The sequence below is a fragment of the Gopherus evgoodei genome, unplaced genomic scaffold (assembly GCF_007399415.2).
Source record: "Gopherus evgoodei ecotype Sinaloan lineage unplaced genomic scaffold, rGopEvg1_v1.p scaffold_41_arrow_ctg1, whole genome shotgun sequence".
NCBI classification, from domain to species: Eukaryota; Metazoa; Chordata; order Testudines; family Testudinidae; genus Gopherus; species Gopherus evgoodei.
Window position 1 is genome coordinate 1,179,981 of NW_022060062.1, and position 23,823 is coordinate 1,203,803.

The window sequence follows — 23,823 nt, forward strand, 5'->3', positions numbered from 1 at the left end:
TCTTCCTGGGACTCACAGTGACTCTCAGCCAGCCAGTAAAATGGAAGGTTTATTGGACAACAGGAATGCAGGTTACAGCAGAACTTGTAGGCACAGTCAGGACCCCTCAGTCGAGTCCTTCTGGGGGTTCAGGGTACTTGGATCCCAGCTTAGTATACCCTGAATTCCTACCACCCAGCCCAAAACTGAAACTGAACTAACTCCCCCCAGCAGGCCCCTTCCTCCTCCCTTCCTTTGTCCTGCTTCCCGGCAAAAGGTGCTGACACCCCTCCCGCCCACCTGGCTCAGGTTACAGGCTTAGGTCCTGTCCCCCACCTAAAGTCCTCCCCGTCTCTCTCACCCCCACACAGACAGTCCCCACTCCATTACAACCGGACACTGTCAAGGGCAGGCTCCCAGCCTTCATTTGCTTTCAAATGGCCTCACCTCATTGGCACCTCCAGCAATTGCTAAGCTGAAAAAGTGTTGTACAGAGAAAACTACACAAGATCTTTTCAGGGGGCAAGACAAAGATGCCACATTTATTATGATAATTTGATTTATGACCAATAACTAATATCTTAATCCTTATACACACGTTATACCTAATACCTACACACACACACCCCAGATGTTCTGCAGCTGCTGCACAGTTACCAGTCCTGAAGATAGCTTAAGTTCATGGCTTGATTTTGCAGCTTGGGTTCGTAGCTTGTGGCAGCTAACTGGCCAGGAAAGCCGGGCACAAGAACGATCTGGGTCCCTGTTGGGCCTGCACCGATGCCCTTCCATGTTGGCAGCAGAACGTTACCCTCCAAAGTCTCCCATCTCACCCATCCTTTTTGTAGGCTTTAGTTTGAATCCAGAGTCTGTAGGTCTTGCTGTGTCAAGCTGCTTCTGGGTTTGGTGATTGATCACCCGTCAATTGCAGGTGTGACTGTCAGCCTGGCACCTGGCTTTGATCTTTCTTCTATTGTACCTTTTCTTTTTAGGGTGGACTCTTCTTACTTAGGGCTCTTGTATACATCTTCAGCCGGTGGGCTTTGAACTCTATTTCATCAGGACAGTCTGGGGCTGGAGGTTGATTCCATCATCAATACATACCTCAGTCACACATCTAACCTAAAGTAATAAGATTACAGCAGGCTTTGCAAAAATGAAGGTTGGAGGAAGCTTTTACAAAATGGAGTGAGCGTTTTAAAATGGGGTTTGAATTACAATATGGCAAACAGTGAACAGAAGTTACAATATAGACAAGTGTAGTGGATGGCAAAGAGTGAACAGAAGTTACAATGTAGGCAAGTGTAGTGAATGGTAAACAGAAATTACATTAATTAAGAACAATTTCATTCATCAGTTCTACAAAAGTCCCAAGAGGGACATATTTTATGGGCTTGTAACTGTGTTTAACACGATGAATGTTTTGTGTGTGTTAAAGAGTTGATCACATCTCTTCATTTTTTCTTGATCCTCAATTATTTCCCCCTCCCCATATATTCTTTCCTGTGGGACTGATCCTCCTCTTCCCTATACACGTGGGCATGGAAATTGACACCGTAGAGGTTGTGGTGAAGTGGGAGGGTAGAAGGACCCTTGGGTTTCCATTGCAGGGGGTTGCACAGGATACAGCTGTGGATACCATCTGCCTCCTTCTCCTTGGAGTATTTTCTAGGAAGGAGCAGGCCCAATGGTCTAAGTAAATTCCTGGGTGAAATCCTTCTGAAGTTTTTCTGAATCCTCAACAGCTGTGACCAGCCATACATTTGTCACAGAGTATTTTCCATATAGAAAATATACTAGAAAACTGATAAATGTTGGTAAGTGCACAGTAATGCACATAGGAAAACATAATCCCAACTATACATGTTATGGGGTCTAAATTAGCTGTTACCGCTCAAGAAAGTGGATTTATGAGAGCCAGACTGAGACAGTGCTATGCTCCGACAAATGACAGTGACGAAGTGAAGGACAAATTCTACCTTACACTACAGGCAAAGTTAGAGAGAGTACCACATCATGACCTAACTATTGTTATGAGAGACATTAATGCCAAGGTTTGTTAAGGACAACACAAACAATGACAGAGCATTGGGAAGACATGGGTGTGGCACCATGAATGAAAATGGAGAAAAGCTTGTTGATTTCTATAATATGAATGACCTAGTCATCAGTGGAACCCTATATAAACATAGTGACATTCACAAGCTGACATGGTGTTCTTCAAGTGGCAGAGATAAGAACCAGATTGACCATATCATGATCAATAGCACCTTCAGCCCCCAACTAAAACCTCTCCAGTGCATCATCAAGGATCTACAACCTATCCTGAAGGACGATCCAGCACTCTCACAGATCTTGGGAGACAGGCCAGTCCTTACTTACAGACAGCCCCTTAACCTGAAGGAAATACGCACCAGCAACCACACACCACACAACAAAAACACTAACCCAGGAACCGATCCCTGCAACAAAGCCCGTTGCCAACTCTGTGCACATATCTATTCAGGAGATACTATCATAGGACCTAATCACATCAGCCACACTATCAGAGGCTCGTTCACCTGCACATCTACCAATGTGATATATGCCAGCAATGCCCCTCTGCCATGTACATTGGCCAAACCGGACAGTCTCTACGTAAAAGAATAAATGGACACAAATCAGATGTCAAGAATTATAACATTCAAAAACCAGTCACAGAACACTTCTATCGCCCTGGCACTCGATTACAGACCTAAAAGTCGCAATATTACGACAAAAAAACTTCAAAAACAGACTCCAATGAGAGACTGCTGAATTGGAATTAATTTGCAAATTGGACATCATTAAATTAGGGTTGAATAATGACTCGGAGTGGATGGGGCATTACACAAAGTAAAACTATTTCCCCATGCTTATCCTCCCCTCCGCCCCTCGTTCCTTACATCCCCTTGTCAAGTGCTGGAAATGGGTCATTTTCATTACCACAACAAACAGTTCTTTTTCTCTCTTGCTGACAACAGCTCACCTTGACTGATCACTCTCCTTATAGTGTGTATGGTAACACCCATTGTTTCAGGTTCTCTGTGTATATCTATATTTTCCTTCTGTATTTTCCACTACATGCGTCTGATGAAGTGAGCTGTAGCCCATGAAAGCTTATGCTACAATAAATTTGTTAGTCTCTAAGGTGCCACAAGTCCTCCTGTTCTTTTTGCAGATACAGACTAACACGGCTGCTACTCTGAAAAGTGTCACCTTGTATTCACTGGCTGCCACCGCCCCCTCGCCCCCCGCAGCATTTCCATTGACCGGCAAAAGCGCTAAAACTACAGCTGCCTTGTCTACACAAGGAATGTAACATACGTTAAAAATACACCTGTTCCCTAGTGTAGACATAGCCTGTAAATGAAGTTAAATACAGACTGTAGCCCAGTAGGTCTGGATAGTTGTGCAGCTGAAACCTAGGTCTTCTAGAGCTGTGATATTACAGTTAAAGTCCAGCCCACGCTTCTCATACATAGGCCAGCTGCTTTAAATCTCACCAGGGGCAACTTAATGCAAAAACCTAACCCACACCTCAACACAGAGCAAAACATTGGCCCCCTCTGGCTCTCAGCCCTTCACTGGCAGCAGGACTGGCTGCAGCAGGGCCCGATCCTGCACGGTACTGAGGCCTTGATCTTTAAAGGCATCCTAACTCCCACTGAAATCAGTGGCAATTAGGCATCTAATACCTTTGAAGACCTAGGTCGGATTTCCCTCATCTCTCACTCAATGGGAGCTGAGGCCACTTGGGACCTTCCATGAATACTTGAGTTTTTTCATGAAACTTAACACTAAATGCACCAAACCTGTAGTCCACATTAAAGCCAACTGCCATTACAATCAATGCAATTTTTGCCTGGGTAAGGAAAACAGGATTGGACCCATGACAACAATGACTCCACTGACCAGACTGCTATTTGTACACACAGTGAAGCGTATCTTACACCACTGTAGCATCACTGACCCAGTGGAGTAAATATTACTTAGCTAGGGGAAATCCTGGCCCTACTGATATTAATGGGAAAACTCATGTTGACATCAGTAAAGCTAGGATTTCACTAACTGAGTAAGGCTTTATCTCCACCGAAAAGATGATCTGTCATCACACACGCCCTCCCGCATTGTGGATGAAGTTACATTGCTGTAAAGGTACCAGTACAAGAAGAGGAATAAACTTCTTAGTAGTATACGGCACTTATATGCCATTACAGCTACATGTAGACTAAGGCTTGTAGTGGAATAACTGATATTGGTAAAAATTGCTCCCCTAACCACAACAGTTATAGCTGCACAAAATCTGGGTGGTGACTAGGCCTGTAAAATAAATATCACAATGCAGCACCATACAACGTCTCTTTACCATGACAATCACTAAAGACACACTAGAAAACAGAGGATTTATTGTTGAACAGACCCATTGAAACTGGAAAAACAAATTCAACAACGCATTTATTTGTATTTTTGGGTAAAACATTTTTTTCATGTTAACAAAAGCAGAATAAGTTTATTTAGTGTTCATTTCACACCTTTGACAGTTGCAGCTGTCAGGAAAGGAAACACAATATTCAAACAAACAATAAAGTTGCTCACCAACAAAAAAAAATTTCACATTGTGCAAATCTGTGGATTGTAACATCAACAGTATAAAATGCAACAAAATCAGAATTTTTTTTTAAAAGCTTTAAAAGATAACAGTCCAGGCTATAAGACTATATAAGCATTGTATCAGAAATGTTAAAGTCAACAAGTCTACAGATACATCTTGTAAAAACCTCACTACATTATATATCTATAATATCTAATAACATTTGAAATCATGCACAAATTTGTACATTTTTAATGGGAAACCTAATGCTTTAGGTACTTGGAATGTACAATTAGCAAACATTTGTAAGAAAATACCAACATTTCTTTTAATTAACCCCCCCCAACAAATCTATAGAAATCTACTTTCTCAAGAACTTCCACTGACATAACCTCAAAGTATAAATTACTACATTTATGAGAAGAGCCTTGTGGTGCTAAAAAATAATACTAATGTGAGATGCTGTCAGCCTGTTATTTTGAATCACTGATATGTCGTATGCACAGGAGAAAAAATAAACCAAACCACCATGTTATTATGATATTTGCCTCTTTGTGTTAGTAAAAGAGTTAAAATCTTCTCACAAAAATACCTCCCCATGCCTTCTTGGTCCATACTAAAGTTCCCCTCTTAAGTTAGTGTGCTTTGAAACAGTGGTTTGTCACAGAGGCATATAAATAGCATACAAAAGGTAAGTCCAGTAAATTAGGCATTATTGGGATTTTTTGCATGCGTTAGACTTAAAAGTGATATACAATCATTGTACTTCCCCTATAAAGAATGTGGCTCTTCTTGCTGTTTGGCCAGTGTGTTATTTCTTAAATCCGACAATGCAATGATACCGGCAAGGAGAAAAATAAATAAATAATAGTATCATTCAAAGTCAACATTTAGCTTTGCCGCATACTTGTTTTTAAGATCAACCTCAAAGATACCTTCATTCAAAAATAGAAAAATAAAACACCCACACTTCCTTAATGCCTAGTGGTTAAACTGATGGAAGAATTCTTGGCCTTAGATTTTCAAATATGTAAAAATCGTCTCTCTGTTATTTGTTTGGATTTAACCACTGATGATGTATTGCAAAATAAACTTACCTTTGCTCACTGCAATCCAGGTTAAACTAATTTAAAAAAATATATATATATTTATAACATTAAATGTAATTTGTTAAAGGAATGTACATCTATATAGTCTCTCAGTATTTCCTGTAAACACAAAAGAAAAACTTGATTAATCTATTTTTCTCCATATTTAATAAGTTAAAGAACTTAAATGCAGTAAATTTTAAAGTTTACAGTAATGCTATGCTATTTCAACCGATGAACAGACATGTTAATGTCTATAAATTTACAAATATACATGTTAAGATACAATTGTTAAAACAAAACTGTGAAGATATTAAAAAAAAAAAATCTTTTGCCCAGATCAGTATATGCTAGATTGCAATGCTCTTATTTTGAGAGATTTCCCTCTCAGTACTGCTTTACATTGCATTAATATTATACATTCTTTTTTTAGATAGATAGACAGATATATACACAATTCTCTGGAATAAATCTTTTTGATATAAGTTAAAGGCTCTTGCCTACAGGCACCCGTAATTTCTCTCTCCAAGTCACTGTGGATGGATGAAGACAACCTGCTAGCTTGAAAGGGGAGAAGTATTGAAACAGCTGCTTCTCTTGGGCTTTAAAGCAAAAACCAAAATCTCAAATCTCCATCTCAAGAGCGTGAGTGTTACATTCTTAGAGCCTGGTCCTGCAGCATCCAGCACACTGGCAAAATACTGCATTCACATGAAGCCCCCCTGAAGACAATAGGGCTCTGGACGGACAGTCTGCTATGTGCAAGAAGTTGCAAGATCAGAGACTAAGGCCTGGTCTACACTAGGAGGGGGGATTGATCAAAGTTACGCAACTTCAGCTACATGAATAACGTACTGAAGTCGACGTACTTAGATCTACTCACCGCAGCGTCTTCACTTCCCTGCAGTGAGTCGACTGCTGCCACTCCCCCGTCGACTCTGCCTGCGCCTCTCGCGGCGCAGGAGTACAGGAGTCAATGGGAGAGTGCTTGGGGCTTGATTTATCATGTCTAGACTAGACGTGATAAATCAACCCCCGCTGGATCAATCGCTGCCCACCGATCCGGTGGGTAGTATAGACATACCCTAATTCTGCTTCTGATTTAATCATTTAGCAATTCCCTGGAGACGTGTGGTACCTTTATACCCACCACTTTGATGCTTTCCTCTCTATGACCCCCAAATGAACACATTACAATGACTTTCATGCATTTGCCCTTCCGTTTGGAAGGTTCTGACTCTTCTGTATACACCAGTCACCCACAGCCCAAGTGCAAGAGAGGGTTATGATCTATTACAGTCAAACCGCTGTTTGCCACCAAATCATTAACTCCGTTGAGATTGTGACTGTGTGTGAGGGGGATTTTTTTTTCTAAGTAGCTGGGTAATGAACAAGCGACTATAAAAAAAACGAACAAAAATACAGCTATTTATATAAATATATTAATCCCTGCGGGCAATGTGTCTTTTCAGCTTCACCAAAAAGCTTCATGAACAGATTGCATAAGCAAAGAATTTCTACGTTCTTTACACTTCTCCTCCCCAGAAAAAGAAAGGTTTTTTTTTCCCCTCTTCTTTATATTTCAGGCACAGAATGGCAACTTTGGCACTCGATAATCCATTTCTGGAGGTCCAGAAGTCAGCACCTCTACATTTAACAGGGAGGTGTTTGTTTGTTTGTTAAATATATATATATATATCAAATCATCTTGGCTAGAGAGTAGTTCCTTCAGGAGAAACAGTGCTTTTAGACTTCTTATACAGCAAAATGGGGAAAAAAATAACCCCAAACCCCTACAACTCTTCTACAGCTCAACAACAAAAAGCTTCTTGAATTACCAAGCAGTTTCACAGAAGAGGCTTCATTACACAATAGTCTCCCGAAGAGTGGGTGCTGTGTGTGTGTCCTGGCGGGCAGGGGAATACTGCTCAAATGGCACGAAGAGGTCAAGGTATTCCTGCAAGGAGAAAAGTCACATGGTTACATGGTCGGGGGTGAGGGAGAAGAGATAGCTAATGATGCTGCAACACTTTTCAGTTACCACAAGCATTAGGGTTAGATCTGGGGATGCCACAGCTGGGTTTTGAACACTCCCAAAGCATGAGGGTTTTGGGATCTGGGATTTTGGCTTAGCCAATTATAAAGATAGGGGCCAGGTCTGAATTTCAAGCCACCTCCAGAGCTCAACTGCAGGGTTCTGATTCAGCCCATCTCTGCTCAGGACTGATCTTTAGCCAGAGAGAAACACTTACATCAGTTGTTGTTACAGTAAGGACCCTATCCAGGTCTTCCACTAGCTGCGTAAAGGTTGGCCGTTCCGATGGGACTACATGCCAGCACTCCTTCATGATCATGTACCTGAGGAGAACAAAGAGCAAGAGGTCTTCCCTGTGATGGGGTGGGGGAGAGAGAAGAGCACGTGTGCAGATCTACATGTCCCAACACAGCCAGGCTTTGGCCCATGCACCTGCTGGGGCAGAACCAGCCCCCACTCTTTTGCATTGCTTTAAACAAAGTGAGACATGCAGCTCCTTCTGTGCCTGAACCCACTGTCCAGCCCAGATACAGCCACCAGTCTGTGCCTTGGTACAGGGCATAACACAACCCAGCTGGTATGCCTGCAGCAGAAGTAAAGAAAGGGGATCCCCTAGGTAAACCTCTCCAGCACGGGGCCTTAGGAACCCACAGTGCCAGAGCCCAAAAGGGGCAGGTATGGAAACTGGGTGTGAAGAGTGAGGGAAAGCCCAGGCTACAGAGTACTGAGAAAGGCAGCTGGGTCTATCAGGAGTTTTATCACTGTAGCTGTCTATCACACAGTCCTTGGCAATGGCATTGGGAGCATAGGCCTAAGGCTGCCAATGGCTTGGTGCTCTATGTAGCCCCAGCATTCATGGTCTTGGCAGCAGGACCAGAGGCCCCAAAGGGAAATCAAGGAGGAGGAAATTCACACTTCGACTTCTTTGACATGCATGCACACCCCTTTACAATAACGTGGGTGACCAGCAAATCACAAAGCTAGCCATAAATTGTCATATTTGAATAGGAAGCCATTGGATTATCCAAACAGAAGCCCCTAATGTCCTAGTCGGAAATCTGGTTTGTATGGTAAACAATGCTAAGGCCTGGCTCTCACCCTGTCACTTTGCTAGGAGGAAAAGGACATTCATCAGGCCCTGTTGGTCTTGAGTGCCCTCTCCCTTAAGCAGGAACCAATGATGTTTACAGGAGAGGGCGTCCTCCCACAGAGATGCAGCACTTATGAAACAAGAGCAAATACCATTTTCATACAGATTGGTCTGCTCTGAAATCCAGCATACAGCAGGGAAAGCTTTGCCTACAGCAGGTTTGTCCACAGTTTGTCCACAGTGTGGAGCAGGCAAAGCCAACTGGACCAAGAAAGAGTTAAAAGGCAACAGCCGGGAATGGCGAGACAACAGGCTTAAAATGGAGTACTGCTAGCACAACACTCACCAAATAGTGATTTGTCCTGCCTCAGTCCCAGCGTACTGACTGGAGTTAGACACAGGTAATTAAATGTTACTTAATTCACATTTGTTTAGGGCGTTATTGAAGTTGAAACAACAAGGAAGGAAACTAAATGTAATGATGCCATTTTCAGAGGCTCAGAACCGGCCTCCTAGCAATGGTCTCAGGGCCAGAGAAAGTGTTTCTTGTCTGCACAGTGACCAACATGTCGGGAGTGGAGTACTGCTGCAATCAGACAAATACATCAGACAGGAAATGCTGCATTCTAAGGGTAAGTCACCAGAGGCAGTGTTAGCCCATTGGGGGCTCAAAGAAGGACTATCCTCTTCCCCTGCTCCACCCCAACAAATACTGCTTGGGGACCTAAGCAACTGCTTAGTCTGCTTATGCCTAAGCCTCACTAGGCAAATCCACAGACCTGAGCTGGGCATGGGTTGACATGAATCGACCAAGCATAGCAAGCGTAGCTGCATATTTTGACTGTCAGTGATGTAATGAGTCTAAATGCATCAGGCTTGGTAAGTCTATCTGGAGCCAGCCGGACAATCGCACAGCAGGACCAGCTAAACAGTAGTAAGTGGGGGTCAGACAAAGGAACGGGCAGCAATATTTATACACACACACCCTGGAGAAACTGAATTAAGAAGGAAAATAAACTTGTGCGTCAGCCACGGTTTCTAGAAATGAGGCCATAAAGCTACTCCCTCCCTCACTTACAGATCATGAGTGCAGTTTGCTGGCTTGTCCAGCCGATTGCCTTCTTTTAAGAATTTGAAGAGTTCCTTGCTTTGAATTCCCTGATATGGAGACCCCCCGAAAGTAAAGATCTCCCATAGCAGCACTCCAAAAGACCAGCTGGGAATCAAAGAAAGATGTTTAAAATTCAGTGAGGTTTTTTAGTTTGTTTGTTTTTTTGCTTTATTTCAGTGCAGTGCACAGCTAACACAGCCGTCAATAGCATGACTAATTGCCTAGGCCATTTTCACTAGTTACTTGGAGATCTCTGCTGATCCAACTCACTAGCAAAGAACTCCCAGGCACCACGTCTGAAACTGAAATGAGCATTTAATCAGATAGGTGACAGCCCATTTATTACCCCGGGCTCTTCGTTAGGTCTTCCACCAGCTCCACTGAATGGAACAAATCCAATGATTCATGCCCAGCTTCACTATATCAGAGGCTAGGAACCACAGGCCACTGTGCAAGCTGATATCAAAGCTTGCTTCTTACAACTCTTATTTCACTGGCCAGACTGGAAGAAACACTCAACAAAAATCAGCACAGGTCTAATGTTAAATGCCTTGGCACTGCTGCTGTGCTATATTTAAAAGTCCACTTTTTCAAAATGCATTTTGCCTCCTTCATTTTCTTTTTTAAAATAGAGATTGTATATCTCTTTCTATCTCTCTAATTTAGGTAAACTGACGTGTCCATTGCTGCATTACCTGTGTGCTGAAACTACGATTTTGGAGCACTGAAGCTACAGCATGTGAAATTTACAGAAGAGAGAATACAAATAATGCTTACACATCGCTCTGGTGAGTGTAGACCCCGTCAAACAATGCTTCCAGAGCTATCCATTTCACAGGCAGCCGACCCTGTAATTAGGAAGACAAAGGGAATGTTCCATCAGCATATTCACTCAGACACAAGGGCACTATCTGAATCTTCTATTCTAATCCAGTTTGAAACATTTTCATTAGCAACCACATCTGCTTCCCTGATCACTGTGCAGGCAGTAGTGGCCACATGAAAACAGATAATAACATTTGATCGCCGGTTTTCACTGCTATCTGCATTATAAATACCCTCCCCCTCTTGCGTGCTGTATTTCACTGCCAAGACAGGTTTAATGAATCAAGACATTTAAATCTCTGCATGAAAAACTGCATCCATCATGTACGAACGCAGCTGTGGGGCTGGACCGTTTCAAAATAGAGTGGGACCAACACATACAGGCCTCGCTGGCTTGAAGAGATCATTTCACTCAGTGCAAAAATGCTGTTTAGTCTGAACTGTAGGGGGAAATCCACAGAGTGAATTCACCCAATGGCTTCACTCTGATCCCGCTGAAATCAAATGGGGTGTTCTTGTCATTTCAGCAGGACTATCAATGATCTCAACAGGGCTCCTTGTGGGTACAGGGGCCTGTGTGCCTGCTACCAATTGCTGGATCAGGACCAAATGTTTTTCTCAATGCAGTAATTTGTTTAAAAAGAAGGTGTGGACCAAGGGCGTGTGCTGCTGACTCCTCCACCACTGGGACCTCCCATGCACTTGGCAGCTGTGTACTCACACTGGTTGTTTTCTTGTAACAGCTGACGTCGCCAACATCTCTGGTTAGGCCGAAATTGGCTATTTTCATCACATTGTCTTCAGTGACTAACACATTCCTGGCTGCCAAGTCTCGGTGAATGCACTGTGAAAGGTGAGCATGGAGATAAATATGGGCTTGTTAAGCTGCTTATGATTCGTGGTTTATGAAGTGCCGATACATTTACCTGAAAGCCAATAAAGCTGCACCATTTAATTCTTCGCCCTTTAGATCATCGCTGCCACATGCAGTCTCAGGCAAACTGCTTCTTAGCGCGCGCACACACACACACACACACACACACACACACACACACACACACACACACACACACACACACACACACACACACACACACACACACACACCCCTCCAGAGGCAAGCCAGCAGTGCTTCCTCATCTGCTCTCTCAGGACAGGAGACTCGGACTGGAGATCGGCTAGATCCCAGGACTGTACACCAAGCTGCCACCACAAGGGAGGAGAGTCTGGGCCAACGGTTTACTTACAGGAGGGCAATGGGAATCAAGACACTAGGATTTGATTCCCTGCTCTACGACTGACTCACTGTGTATAAACTAATGTCCCAGATTCCCTATCTGTAAAATGGACCTGATTGTCCAATTGCTTACGTCAGTATAAATCAGGAGTAACTCCAGAGTAGCAAGTGTGAGACTAGTGTCAGGTCCAATGTTTGCAAAGTGCTTTCGGAGCCCATGGATAGCTCTATGTAAGTGTCAGGTCTTGTTATGAATGGGCCAAATCCCTCGCTGGGCTAACTCAAAGGGAGTCTATGTTCACCTGGTAACTTAGCAGAGATACTGCTCTTCTAACAAACGAATGTTTGTCACAGGCTGTGTCTCTGCCTCAGCCTTGATGCTCTGCACTTTCAGCATTTCTGAAAAGGAGCCACAGAGGCTCCTGATTCTATTGTCTGAGATGAGATTCTCTCTCAAAGTGACTTTCAATTTTGCTGTCATACTGACACCACCAAGATGCAGCGTACAGCACAGCATGGCTCTAAATCTGACCGTGGCCACCTTTGGCTAGTGGCTGAGATTGACCGAGGGTCGGACATCTGAAAGTCAATTACTTCTGCATTTAGACGTTTCTGTTGTGTGACATTTGTATTTGCTCACTGAAAACACGCAACTGAGGTCTGCCTTTCATACGGACTGTGCAGTGTCCAAGTATTGCCAAACTGTTCACACACTTACTGTTGGATTCTTGATTACAGCAAAGGGGCACCCAGCTAAATCGCTCATAAATGGATGTGATCATACACAAATGGACTTCTAGGTCCCTTAACAATGCTTCTTTGCAAGCACCAACGCATTTCTTACTGAAAAAAAATAATTCCTGTACTTGTAGGCTCTTAAAGGCAGAACCCAGTCATATATTTGCCCATAATGCACTGTGCACACCTATCACATGACACGTATGTTTATGTACGTGATAAATAACAACAGACTCCAAGTCACTCAACTCACTTTCTGAGACGCCAAATACTCCATGCCACAGGACACCTGGTAGGCGCACGAGACTAAATCTTTAAATGTTAACTGCTCTTCCGGCAGCTTGCAGGAGTAGAGTGAAAATATGTCGGGCGGCCGACGATCCTGGAGATATTCCTGCAAGTTCCCTTTTGACGCATATTCTACCAGAATGTAAAGTGGGCCTGCCAACAAAAAACAGTCACAATCTGGCTGTTACATCATAATTACAAAGCGCCTTGCAAAGCGGAGTGAGAGTCACTAGCCTCATTTTACTGAAAGGGAAAGAGGTGGTGAGGTGACATTATGGCGCTCAACAGATGGCTCAGGCAGTGGTGCTATAAGGAGGGCTTTGGGATGTATGGTCACTGGGAAGCATTCATGGGTGGAAGACTGTTCTCTTGGGCTGGACTTCACCTAAGTAGGGAGGGAAATAGATTTCTAGCATGGAGGCTGGTGCACAACTGATTAAGAGAGCTTTAACTAGGAATTTGGGGGCGACGTCCAGGTAATCTCCACGCCAGAATATAACATTGAGAGGGAAGAAAACAAAGCAAGAAAGAATACAGCTGCGGGTAGAAGAATGGACATAAGGAGGAAGGATAGTGTTATACCAGTCTAATAGTTGATACTGGTGGTAGAATGTCTGTGCCTAACTGGGTAAAGAATGTTAGTGAAGCCAAATGGCAAAAAATAAGATGTTTGTACACTAATGCGAGGAGCTTAGGTAAAAAAATGAAGGAACTAGAGCTACTGGTGCAGAAAGTGAAACCGGATATTATAGGGCTAACAGAAACATGGTGGAGTAATAGTCATGACTGGAGTACAGGTACTGAAGGCTATGTGCTGTTTAGGAAAGACAGAAATAAAGGCAAAGGTAGAGTGGAGTAGCATTGTATGTCAATGATGAGGTTAACTGTAAAGAAATAAGAAGGGATGGAATGGATAAGATAGAGTCTGTCTGGGTAAAAATAATATTGGGGAAGCAAGCTACTAGAGCCTCCCCTGAAATAGTGCTTGGGGTGTGCTACAGACTGTTGGGATCTGATTTGGATATGGATAGAGACCTCTTTAATGTTTTAATGAAGTAAACACTAATGGGAATTGTGTGATCATGGGAGACTTTTACTTCCTGGATATGGACTGGAGGACAAGTGCTAGTTATCATAATTGGGCTCAGATTTTTCTGGATGCAATAGCTGATGGATTCCTTCACCAAGTAGTTGAAGAACCAACAAAAGGGGATGCCATTTTAGAGTTGGTTTTAGTGAGTACTGAGTACCTCACAGACGAAATGGTTGTAGGGGACAACCTTGGTTCACGTGATCATGAGCTAATTCAGTTCAAACTAGATGGAAGGATAAACAAAAATAGATCTGGGACTAGGGTTTTTGATTTCAAAAGGGCTAACTTTAAAGAATTAAGGAAATTAGTTAGGGAAGTGGATTAGACTGAAGAACTTGTGGATCTAAAGACAGAGGAGGCCTGGAACTACTTCAAGTCAAAGTTGCAGAAACTATCAGAACCCTGCATCCCAAGAAAGGGGAAAAAATTCATAGGCAGGAGTTGTAGACCAAGCTGGATGAGCAAGCATCTCAGAGAGGTGATTAAGAAAAATCAGAAAGCCTACAAGGAGTGGAAGACGGGAGTGATCAGCAAGGAAAGCTACCTTATTGAGGTCAGAACATGTAGGGATAAAGTGAGAAAGGCCAAAAGCCATGTAGAGTTGGACCTTGCAAAGGGAATTAAAACCAATAGTAAAAGCTTCTATAGCCATATAAATAAGAAGAAAACAAAGAAAGAAGAAGTGAGGCCGCTAAACACTGAGGATGGAGTGGAGGTTAAGGATAATCTAGGCATGGCCCAATATCTAAACAAATACTTTGCCTCAGTCTTTAATGAGGCTAATGAGGAGCTTAGGGATAATGGTAGGATGACAAATGGGAATGAGGATATGGAGGTAGATATTATCACATCCGAGGTAGAAGCCAAACTCGAACAGCTTAATGGGATGAAATTGGGGGGCCCAGATAATCTTCATCCAAGAATATTAAAGGAACTGGCACATGAAATTGCAAGCCCATTAGCAAGAATTTTTAATGAATCAGTAAACTCAGGGGTTGTACCATACGACTGGAGAATTGCTAACAAAGTTCCTATTTTTAAGAAAGGGGAAAAAAGTGATCCGAGTAACTGTAGTATGCAAGGTCTTGGGGGAAAAAAGTGAAGGAAAAAGTACTTAAGGACAGAGGTAAATGGTAACTGGGACAAAACACAACATGGTTTTACAAAAGGTAGATCGTGCCAAACCAACCTGATCTCCTTCTTTGAGAAGGTAACAGATTTGTTAGACAAACGAAACGCAGTGGATCTAATTTACCCCGATTTCAGTAAGGCATTTGACATGGTTCCACATGGGGAGTTATTAGTTAAATTGGAAAAGATGGGGATCAATATGAAAATTGAAAGGCGGATAAGGAAGTAGTCAAAGGGGAGACTACAACGTGTCGTACTGAAAGGTGAACTGTCAGGCTGGAGGGAGGTTTCTAGTGGAGTTCCTCAGGGATCGGTTTTTGGACCAACCTTATTTAATCTTTTTATTACTGACATTGACACAAAAAGTGGGAGTGTGCTAATAAAGGTTGCGGATGACACAAAGCTGGGAGGTATTGCCAATACAAAGAAGGGCCGGGATATCCTACAGGAAGATCTGGATGACCTTGTAAACTGGAGTAAAAGTAATAGGATGAAATGTAATAGTGAAAAGTGCAAGGTAATGCATTTAGAGATTAATAACAAGAATTTTTGTTATAAGCTGGGGACACATCAGTAGGAAGTAACAGAGGAGGAGGAGGACCTTGGAATATTGGTTGATCACAGGATGACTATGTGCCGCCAATGTGATATGGCTGTTAAAAACGCTAATGTGGTCTTGGGATGCATCAGGTGAGGTATTTCCAGTAAAGATAAGGAGGTGTTAGTACCGTTATATAAGGCACTGGTGAGACCTCATCTGGTCTCCTATGTTTAAGAAGGATGAATTCAAACTGGAACGGGTACAGAGAAGGGCTACCAGGATGATCCGAGGAATGGAAAACCTGTCTTATGAAAGGAGACTCAAAGAGCTTGGCTTGTTTAGCCTATCCAAAAGAAGGCTGAGGGGAGATATGATTGCTCTTTATAAATATAACAGAGGGATGAATATCAGGGAGGGAGAGGAATTATTTAAGCTTAGTACCAATGTGGACACAAGAACAAATGGATATAAACTGGCCATCAGGAAGTTTAGACTTGAAGTTAGACAAAGGTTTCTAACCATTAGAGGAGTGAAATTCTGGAACAGCCTTCCAAGAGGAGTAGTGGAGACAAAAGACATATCTGGCTTCAACACTAAGCTTGATAAGGTTATGGAGGGGATGGTATGATGGGATAGCCTAATTTTGGCAATTAATTGATCTTTGATTATTAGCAGGTAAGTATGCCCAGTGGTCTGTGATGGGATGTTAGATGAGGTGGGATCTGAGTTACTACAGAGAATTCTTTCCTGGGTGCTGGCTGGTGAGTCTTGCCCACGTGCTCAGGGTTTAGCTGATCGCCATATTTGGGGTCGGAAAGGAATTTTCCTCCAGGGCACGTTGGCAGAGGCCCTGGAGGTTTCTCGCTTTCCTCTGCAGCATGGGGCACAGGTCACTTGCTGGAGGATTCTCTGCACCTTGAGGTCTTCAAATCACAATTTGAGGACTTCAATAACTCAGACATAGGTTAAGGGTTTGTTACAGGAGTGGGTGGGTGAGATTCTGTGGCCTGCATTGTGCAGGAAGCCAGACTAGATGATCATGATGGTCCCTTCTGATGTAGAGTCTATGAGGCAGGTCAGCAGCCAATGTAGCACTGAAGAGGAAGGGCCAATAGTTAGAACACTAGCCTAGGAAATGCAAATTCAAGCCCCAGCTCTGCCACAAAGTTCCTGTGTTACCCTGGGTCAGTCACTTTGTCTCTTTGCCTCAGTTCCCCGTTTGTGAACTTCCCTACCGCACAGGGGTGTTCTGGGGATAAATGAATTAAAGACTATGAGGTGCTCAGATACTATAGTATTGAGGGCCACCAAAGTACCTAAGAAAGTCAGATAGGAACAGGACTCAGGTCAGGTTCCCTAGCCAAGCGGCCACTGACAAACATCTCTCTTCAGAACCGACACACAAACATTAACTCAGCTGCCTCACTGCCCTGTGGGTGAGCATTATCCTTTCCGTTTGATGGCTGGGAAGGCTTAGACATAGAGGGTATTATGTGAATTGCCTAAACCCACAGAGTTGGGACTTAAAGCCAGCATATTTTGGGCATTCAGAGAGTAAATAATAATAAATGACAGACAAACCACCAATCTCTCTGCTTCCAGCTCCACTTTTTTCCCCAAAAGAGGAGGACAATAAGGAAAAGCTTTTGAAAAACCAGTATCGATAACAGGTAGAACCATATATATATTTGCTCCAACATCTAAAACCCACCCAACTTCTCACTGAGCAAAGCAGTTAACTATGTCTGTGCACACAATTAATCATGTGGCCAATTCAGATGCATGAAGAAAGGGTGAAATCCTCCTGGCCTCTACACAGCCTGAATAAGAGGCGCCAGGAGCACAATATTACATTACAGGGGGAAATCTCTCTGCTTGCTGGGCCAGAAACCTGCAGTAGATGTATAGAAAAGCAACTGTGTGCACATAAGGCTGAGCTAGTACTGTGTGTACCACAGAGCAGAATGGGACTGCTTCAGGGCCAGTGCAACCATTTAGGCAAACTAGGCGGCCACCTAAGGTGCCTAGTGATTGGGGCCGCCTAAAAGTCCCCTCAGGCAAGCACGTGGAGTGGAGGTGAGCTGGGTGGTGCGACGCGCGGGGAGGGCTGCCTGCAGTAATGGGGGGAGGACACACAGGGGAACAGCTCCCCGCCCCAGCTCACCTCCACTCTGCCTCCTCCGCTGAGCACACAGCCCAGCTCTAAGTCTCCTCCAATCAGCGCCGCACGCCTGGGTGAGGAGGAGAATTAGAGCAGTGCCAGCATGCTCAGTGGAGGAGGCGGAGCCGAGGTGAGCTGGATGGGGGAAAACCCAGGCAGGGTTAGCTTCTGTGGCGGGGATGGGGGAGGTCTCCCCAGGCAGGGTTAGCTGCCACAGGGGGATGGAGGAGAGTCTCCCCGGGTGGGGTTAGCTGCTGTGGGGATGGGGGAGAGTCTCCCCGGGTGGGGTTAGCTGCCGTGGGGGGACAGGGGGAGTCTCCCTGGGTGGGGTTAGTTCCCATGGGGGGATGGGGTGCAGAGGGGTTAGCTGTCGTGGTGTGGGGGGTAGCTGCTGCGGGGGGGTCTCCCCAGGTGGGGGGCTGAGTTAGCTGCCATGGGGGGGCAAGATTAGCTGGGTGGGAGGTGCAAGGTGGAAGTTTTGCCCAGGGTGCGAAACTTCCTTGCACCGGCCCTGGACTGCTTCCCACTGAAATCATGAAGTACGATGGTTGCATATGGCCTTCTCTGAAACATACCATCCTGCGTGCAGGTGCCTAGGAGGTTAATGATATTTTTGTGGTTCCCAATCATTTTCAACATTTCCATTTCGGACACCAGGACAGAAAGATCCTCGTCAGTAGCATCATCTGGAGAAGATGAGGGGGGGAAAAAGAGAAAGAAACTTATGAAGGGAATAGGCATTTCTAAGAGTCGAGAGAGTAAAAGCATAACTAGATTGCATTAGTACTATACAGTATGTTATACACTCAATGAACGGAGGCTGGCCATCTGAGCATTTATGAGAGCAAGTCATCCTGCAGGAAATGTTAATCAGGAAACACAGAACTGGAAGGGACCTGGAGAGGTCATCTAGTCCAGTTCCCTGCACTCATGCAGGACTATGTATTATCTAGACCATCCCTGACAGGTTTTTGTCCAGCCTGCCCGTAAAAATCCCCAATGATGGAGATTCCACCACCCCTCTAGGCAATTTATTCCAGTGCTTAACCGCTCTATTTGCTTTTGTCCCAAATCAGAGTGAAAACTTGAAACATCAAAACTTGTTGCCAAACAAAAAGTTCGGAAAAATTTTGACATGGAAATAAAACATTGTGCGTTTTGTTTTGATATTTAGAAACTGAAAAAAAAATTGGATTGTCAACTTCAGTTTTAGGATTTTGGGGGCTTCACTGCCACTCTACCTCACCTTTTTACATACATACAAACAAACTTTCTCCCATTTTTTTCGTACTGGAAAAGAATCAGGGGCAGGTAAAATATGTCTGGAATCGTGGGGTAAAAGCACCCAGAATAAATTGGAAAACCAAATTTTTTTTTTAGTTTTCAAAATCAAACCAAAACACAAAACATCAAAATGTTTCAGTTTGGCAATGTTGAAATCTTCTCCATCAAAAAAAGTTTAATCAAAATTGACCAATGAGGTTTTGTCAAAACCCACTTTCTCATGGAAAAATTTTTCATTTGAAAAAAGTTGCAGCTGGTATTAGTAGTAATACTGTGCAGAACCTCCGCACTTCTTGCTTTGGCTTAGCCATGCCACTCCCCTCCAGGTGTTTTCCACAGCTAGTCAAGTTACTGCAGCTTCAGTGCTTTAGGCAGGGAAAACAGGAGAATCTGGAGGAACCCAACAATCCCATTGTTTTGCCTCTTCTTAAACTGTTGAGATGTAATCTCAGGGAGCTTGGCCAGGGTTCAATTTGACAGGAAGATCTATTGAAGTGCTTATATGACCCTCATCACCCAAGTAGACAAGCACTTTACAATCCTGAATGGATTTTATACTCAATACCCCCATGAGATAGGGAAGCATTATCCCTATTTTAAAGGCCAGGTGCTCCGACAAAGGGTAAAGAAAGTGACTTGTCCAACATCATAAAGGAAATTTGTGGCTGAGCTAGGAACTGAACCCAGGTCTCCTGTAGCCAAGTCCAATGCTGTATCCACTTAGCTACCCTTAAGATAACACTTATCAGTTCCTGTGACCCACCCTAACAGAAATCTGTGGAAACAAGCATCAGTTATGAAAGCCAAAGGGAGAATTTGGCCTTAGGTTTGCTCTTTTTATTTAGTCATATTTTTTAAATAAAAAATGAACCCCAAACCAAGATAAATGCCAAGGGCAAATGCCTAACATCCCCAACTCCTGTCATTCCTTCATGGTGCTGTTCTCTGTACCTTTTAACATCTTGACAGCTACAGTGATGGCCTTGTCTGGCTTGTCCTTATCGATCCCAGTCGCTTCTGCCATCACCACTTGATCAAAACAACCTTCACTCAGAAGCTTCCCCAGAGTCAGGCTGAAGTGACAGACACAAACAAATGAATTAATATGTGACCGGGCTGAGGACTGGAATGAAGACAGAAGAATGACACGTTTGACTGACCGAGATCTCGTTAATTCCCACTTGGGATCAGCAGGCAGCTCGAGCTCTGAAACATTTGCTAGCTTCTGCCCATCACTGGATGAGACGCAGGTGAGATTGACCGGCGGGGTACCGGAATTCATGGAAGGGTTTGACTCCAATGACACCGGCTTCAATAGAGCAAATAAAATGTTATTGCCAACTGCCTCTGTGTCAGATACATGCAGCGGTGCTTGAAAAGGAACCAGCCAAGAAAATCACTTTGAACTAATCTTTGAATATTGAAGACTTACAATCAATTGTAACCTGGAAATTAAAAATATCAGTCTCATATTATGGGAGTGTATCTATCTAGGCATGCAGAGCCAGATCCTCAGCCAGTGTAAACCAGAGCAGCCTCACTGAAGACAGTACTCTATTGATTTACACCAGCTACATCAGTTTATAGCAGCTAAAGTTCTGGCCTATATGCATGGAGTGTGTTTGTGTCCATGGAGTCAGTCCCAGCTTTCCATTCCCAATAGGTGGTTTACAGCCAGAGAGGTTGAACCAGCAGGATTTGCAGTCCTTTTTAATTCCTACGCTTACTGCTCTGCAGTGCCAGTCCCTGATGCACGGCTGGATGGGATTTTTATTGCACAGAGTGCCATCATTGTCCCTTGTGGAAAGAAGGCCCAATTCTGGACCCACAGACATCAGTGGAAGTTTTGCGAGTGACGTCAGTGGGAACAGGACCAGGAATACACTTCTTTTCCCACTCCTCCCCTTCACGCTGGCTATGGGCACAGGACGGTAGGCTATTCTCTGGAAGGTCCATCTTCCCTGAGGTGTTGTTACGTGCGGCCAGCAGGGCTGGTTAAAAGTCTGTTTTACTAGTCCTAGGTAAGCCCAGGGCTCTGTGGAATTGCTGGCCTCTGACAAACAATAATTGCAAACTAAAAAGAGAGTTAACTGTCACACACTACGTTTTCACTGAAAAAAATAAATGAATAAGTGAAACACACTGAGACACGGGGCCTGACCCTCCTTCAGGCAAAGGGCCTGCTGATGTTAATGGGATTGTAGCCTGAGTAAAAACATAGGGTCACATTCTTAATGTAGAAAGGAAATGTAAAGGTAGCTATAGGGGGGATAGGAATCTTGTATCTACTTTCTGTTACCTGTACAGTAGGGGTGTTCATGGCATCGTTGTTGGTCATTTTCACCCTACAGACAATTATGATGACCACCACCAAGAAGAAGAAAATGAAGCCGAAGCCAACCCCACAGCTGAGGATGACAGCAAAAACGGAGCCAGAATCATCCGCCTCCACTAGCTCTGTAGAGTAACAAGAGATGGAAATGAAGGGTGAGGACAGGCAACAGCAGCCAACATGTGCACATGTAGTGCGAGAAATTCAGGTACGGCCTGAGCGAAAGCTCACTGTCACCAATGGGAATCTTCCCATTGACTTCAGTGGGAATTGGATCAGGCCTAGGTTGGACACATCTTTGTCTATGCGTAATCCCATTGGACTTGACCCAGGAGCCCTCCCAAATCCACAACTCTGAATGCTTACAACAGGTGTTTTGCTTTTGCAAACAATGGAGGATCGGGCCCTTCCTCTATTTCACTCATCAGTTTTGACTCCAATGCTGGCAACAGATGTGCCCCAGACAAGGGATTAACATGGCAACTCAAGCTAAGGTTTCAGTTTATCTCACCTGAATCACGCCTGTCTCCAAAGTATGGTGAGGTTAAAAACACGATACTTGAATGAGGATAAATGGGAAACTTGGCTTAATTATATTATAATTCATAATGTAAATATTTTGTTCGGACAAGTTAGGGAAGGACAGATTATCCCAATAAGTTTAGTGAAAATCCCACCCCAGGATTCCAGAAAGTCGGAACTTCCCGTAGGCCCCTTGAACAGGCATGAGCGCAATCATTTTGACGGCTATAAGATAATTAGCATCATGCACTCAGAGCTCAATCCTGCAACCCCCCCTCAAGAAAAGCGCAAATCAAGAATGATTCCCCACTTGCTCCCTTCAGTCCAGGCACTTCTGAATTTACAAGAGGTCAAAGCAAAACCAAAAACATACTAAGAGAAAGAGGATGCCCCATGATTCTTTAATCAGCAGTGGAACTCCTTATAGTGAAATTACTCTGCTTCCTTTCACACAGTCACTTCACTCTGGGCTCAATGCTGAGCTGGGTAAGCTGGGTGCACGTGACTTGAAAGCAGTTGTACAGCTGCACTTGTGGGCACAGTAATGAAGAAAACTCACAGGGGAACACTAATCCTTCGTAGGCAAAGGGCATATGGAACCACTCAAGCTCCACCCCAAAGCCTATTCATTTCAATGAGTCTTTCCACTGACTTTATTGGACTTTGAATCAGGCTCTCAGTGACTGTGTCCATGAAGGAACATAGCAATGTGAAAAACAGGGGTTCCACCCATAATCAGGGCATGGCTATTGTCTATATATACACGTACAGACTGTGCAGCAAGCTACATAGCTGTGAGCCAGCTTAGCAGATGAGCAGAGAACCTTTGCACAGGGCCTGACCCTGGCAGGTGCAGAGCTCTGCTAACCCCCAGTGAAGTCAGAAGCAGTTGAGGGACCTCACAAAGGGCTGGGAGTATAGATGCCATGAAATACCGTTGGGATGGTACTGCTACATTTGATCACAGCACCAAGGTTCACGGCTCCGAAGTCTCTAATCAAGGCCCTTTCTCTCTTTGCTGAAAGTGGAAGGGTCACCGCAGATGACTACAATCTGCTGCTCCCTAATGGTTGGTGCAGTCTGGACCCCGCGTTCCAGTTTGCTATACCTGGAGCTTCTTTGCATCTGAGTTCACTATCAAGTTCCACTTTAGCTGGGCTTTTTTTTTTTTAAATATGTTGTGAGTTCATACATTTTAAAACCAATGCAACAATTTGAGGATACGATCTGGGCAGATACTTATAATAACGTAAACCTCTGAACTTAAACCAATGGAAATGTTTTTTTTAATCAAGGGGATGGCAGAAGCAGAAACAGAATCAGATACCAGCCATTTTAGAGAGAAGAACTGGCAGATCCCACTTGCCTCAAGGCCAGTCTTTGAGGAGACACTCTGACCCCTAACAAAGGCAATTAATATGAAAAAATCACCTATTCAGTTAATGTCAGGGTTTAGAAATGCCAAAGTTTCTGGTTCATAAAAATGTTCTGGGGCACATCTGTTTGCAAGGGCTACCAGTGGTGGTGGTAGGCAGGATCAAAATGTATTTTATACCCAGGGAATTTAAGAGAATATAATGTATCTGCTGCCCATTCAATGGACTATTAAAATGAGTATTACATAAAAAGAAAAGGTTGGATTTGGGTCTGCTTCTGCAATTGTTCTTGGGCAGAACCCCATCAGCTTCAGGGGGAATGCTGGTTGAACCTTCCCCATGCGGTCTAGCCCACACACGAGTTCATCCATTTTAACACA

General features: G+C 43.8%; 1 protein-coding gene across 1 annotated transcript in view; it reads right to left on the reverse strand.

Annotated features, from left to right (window-relative positions):
• Window positions 1-4,601: 4,601 nt before the first annotated feature.
• LOC115642559 (fibroblast growth factor receptor 3-like) overlaps window positions 4,602-23,823 on the reverse strand; it is a 28,089-nt gene continuing 8,867 nt past the window's right edge. The window contains exons 5-16 of the mRNA XM_030546185.1: window positions 21,503-21,670; window positions 20,621-20,640; window positions 20,374-20,522; window positions 20,165-20,286; window positions 18,505-18,615; window positions 12,969-13,156; window positions 11,462-11,584; window positions 10,693-10,763; window positions 9,883-10,020; window positions 7,932-8,037; window positions 7,518-7,636; window positions 4,602-5,799 (exon numbers count right to left, since the gene is read on the reverse strand). Of these exons, the coding sequence (XP_030402045.1) occupies window positions 7,544-7,636; window positions 7,932-8,037; window positions 9,883-10,020; window positions 10,693-10,763; window positions 11,462-11,584; window positions 12,969-13,156; window positions 18,505-18,615; window positions 20,165-20,286; window positions 20,374-20,522; window positions 20,621-20,640; window positions 21,503-21,670 (1,289 nt within the window). The 3' untranslated portion in view covers window positions 4,602-5,799; window positions 7,518-7,543. The remainder of the gene's footprint in view (window positions 5,800-7,517; window positions 7,637-7,931; window positions 8,038-9,882; window positions 10,021-10,692; window positions 10,764-11,461; window positions 11,585-12,968; window positions 13,157-18,504; window positions 18,616-20,164; window positions 20,287-20,373; window positions 20,523-20,620; window positions 20,641-21,502; window positions 21,671-23,823) is intronic.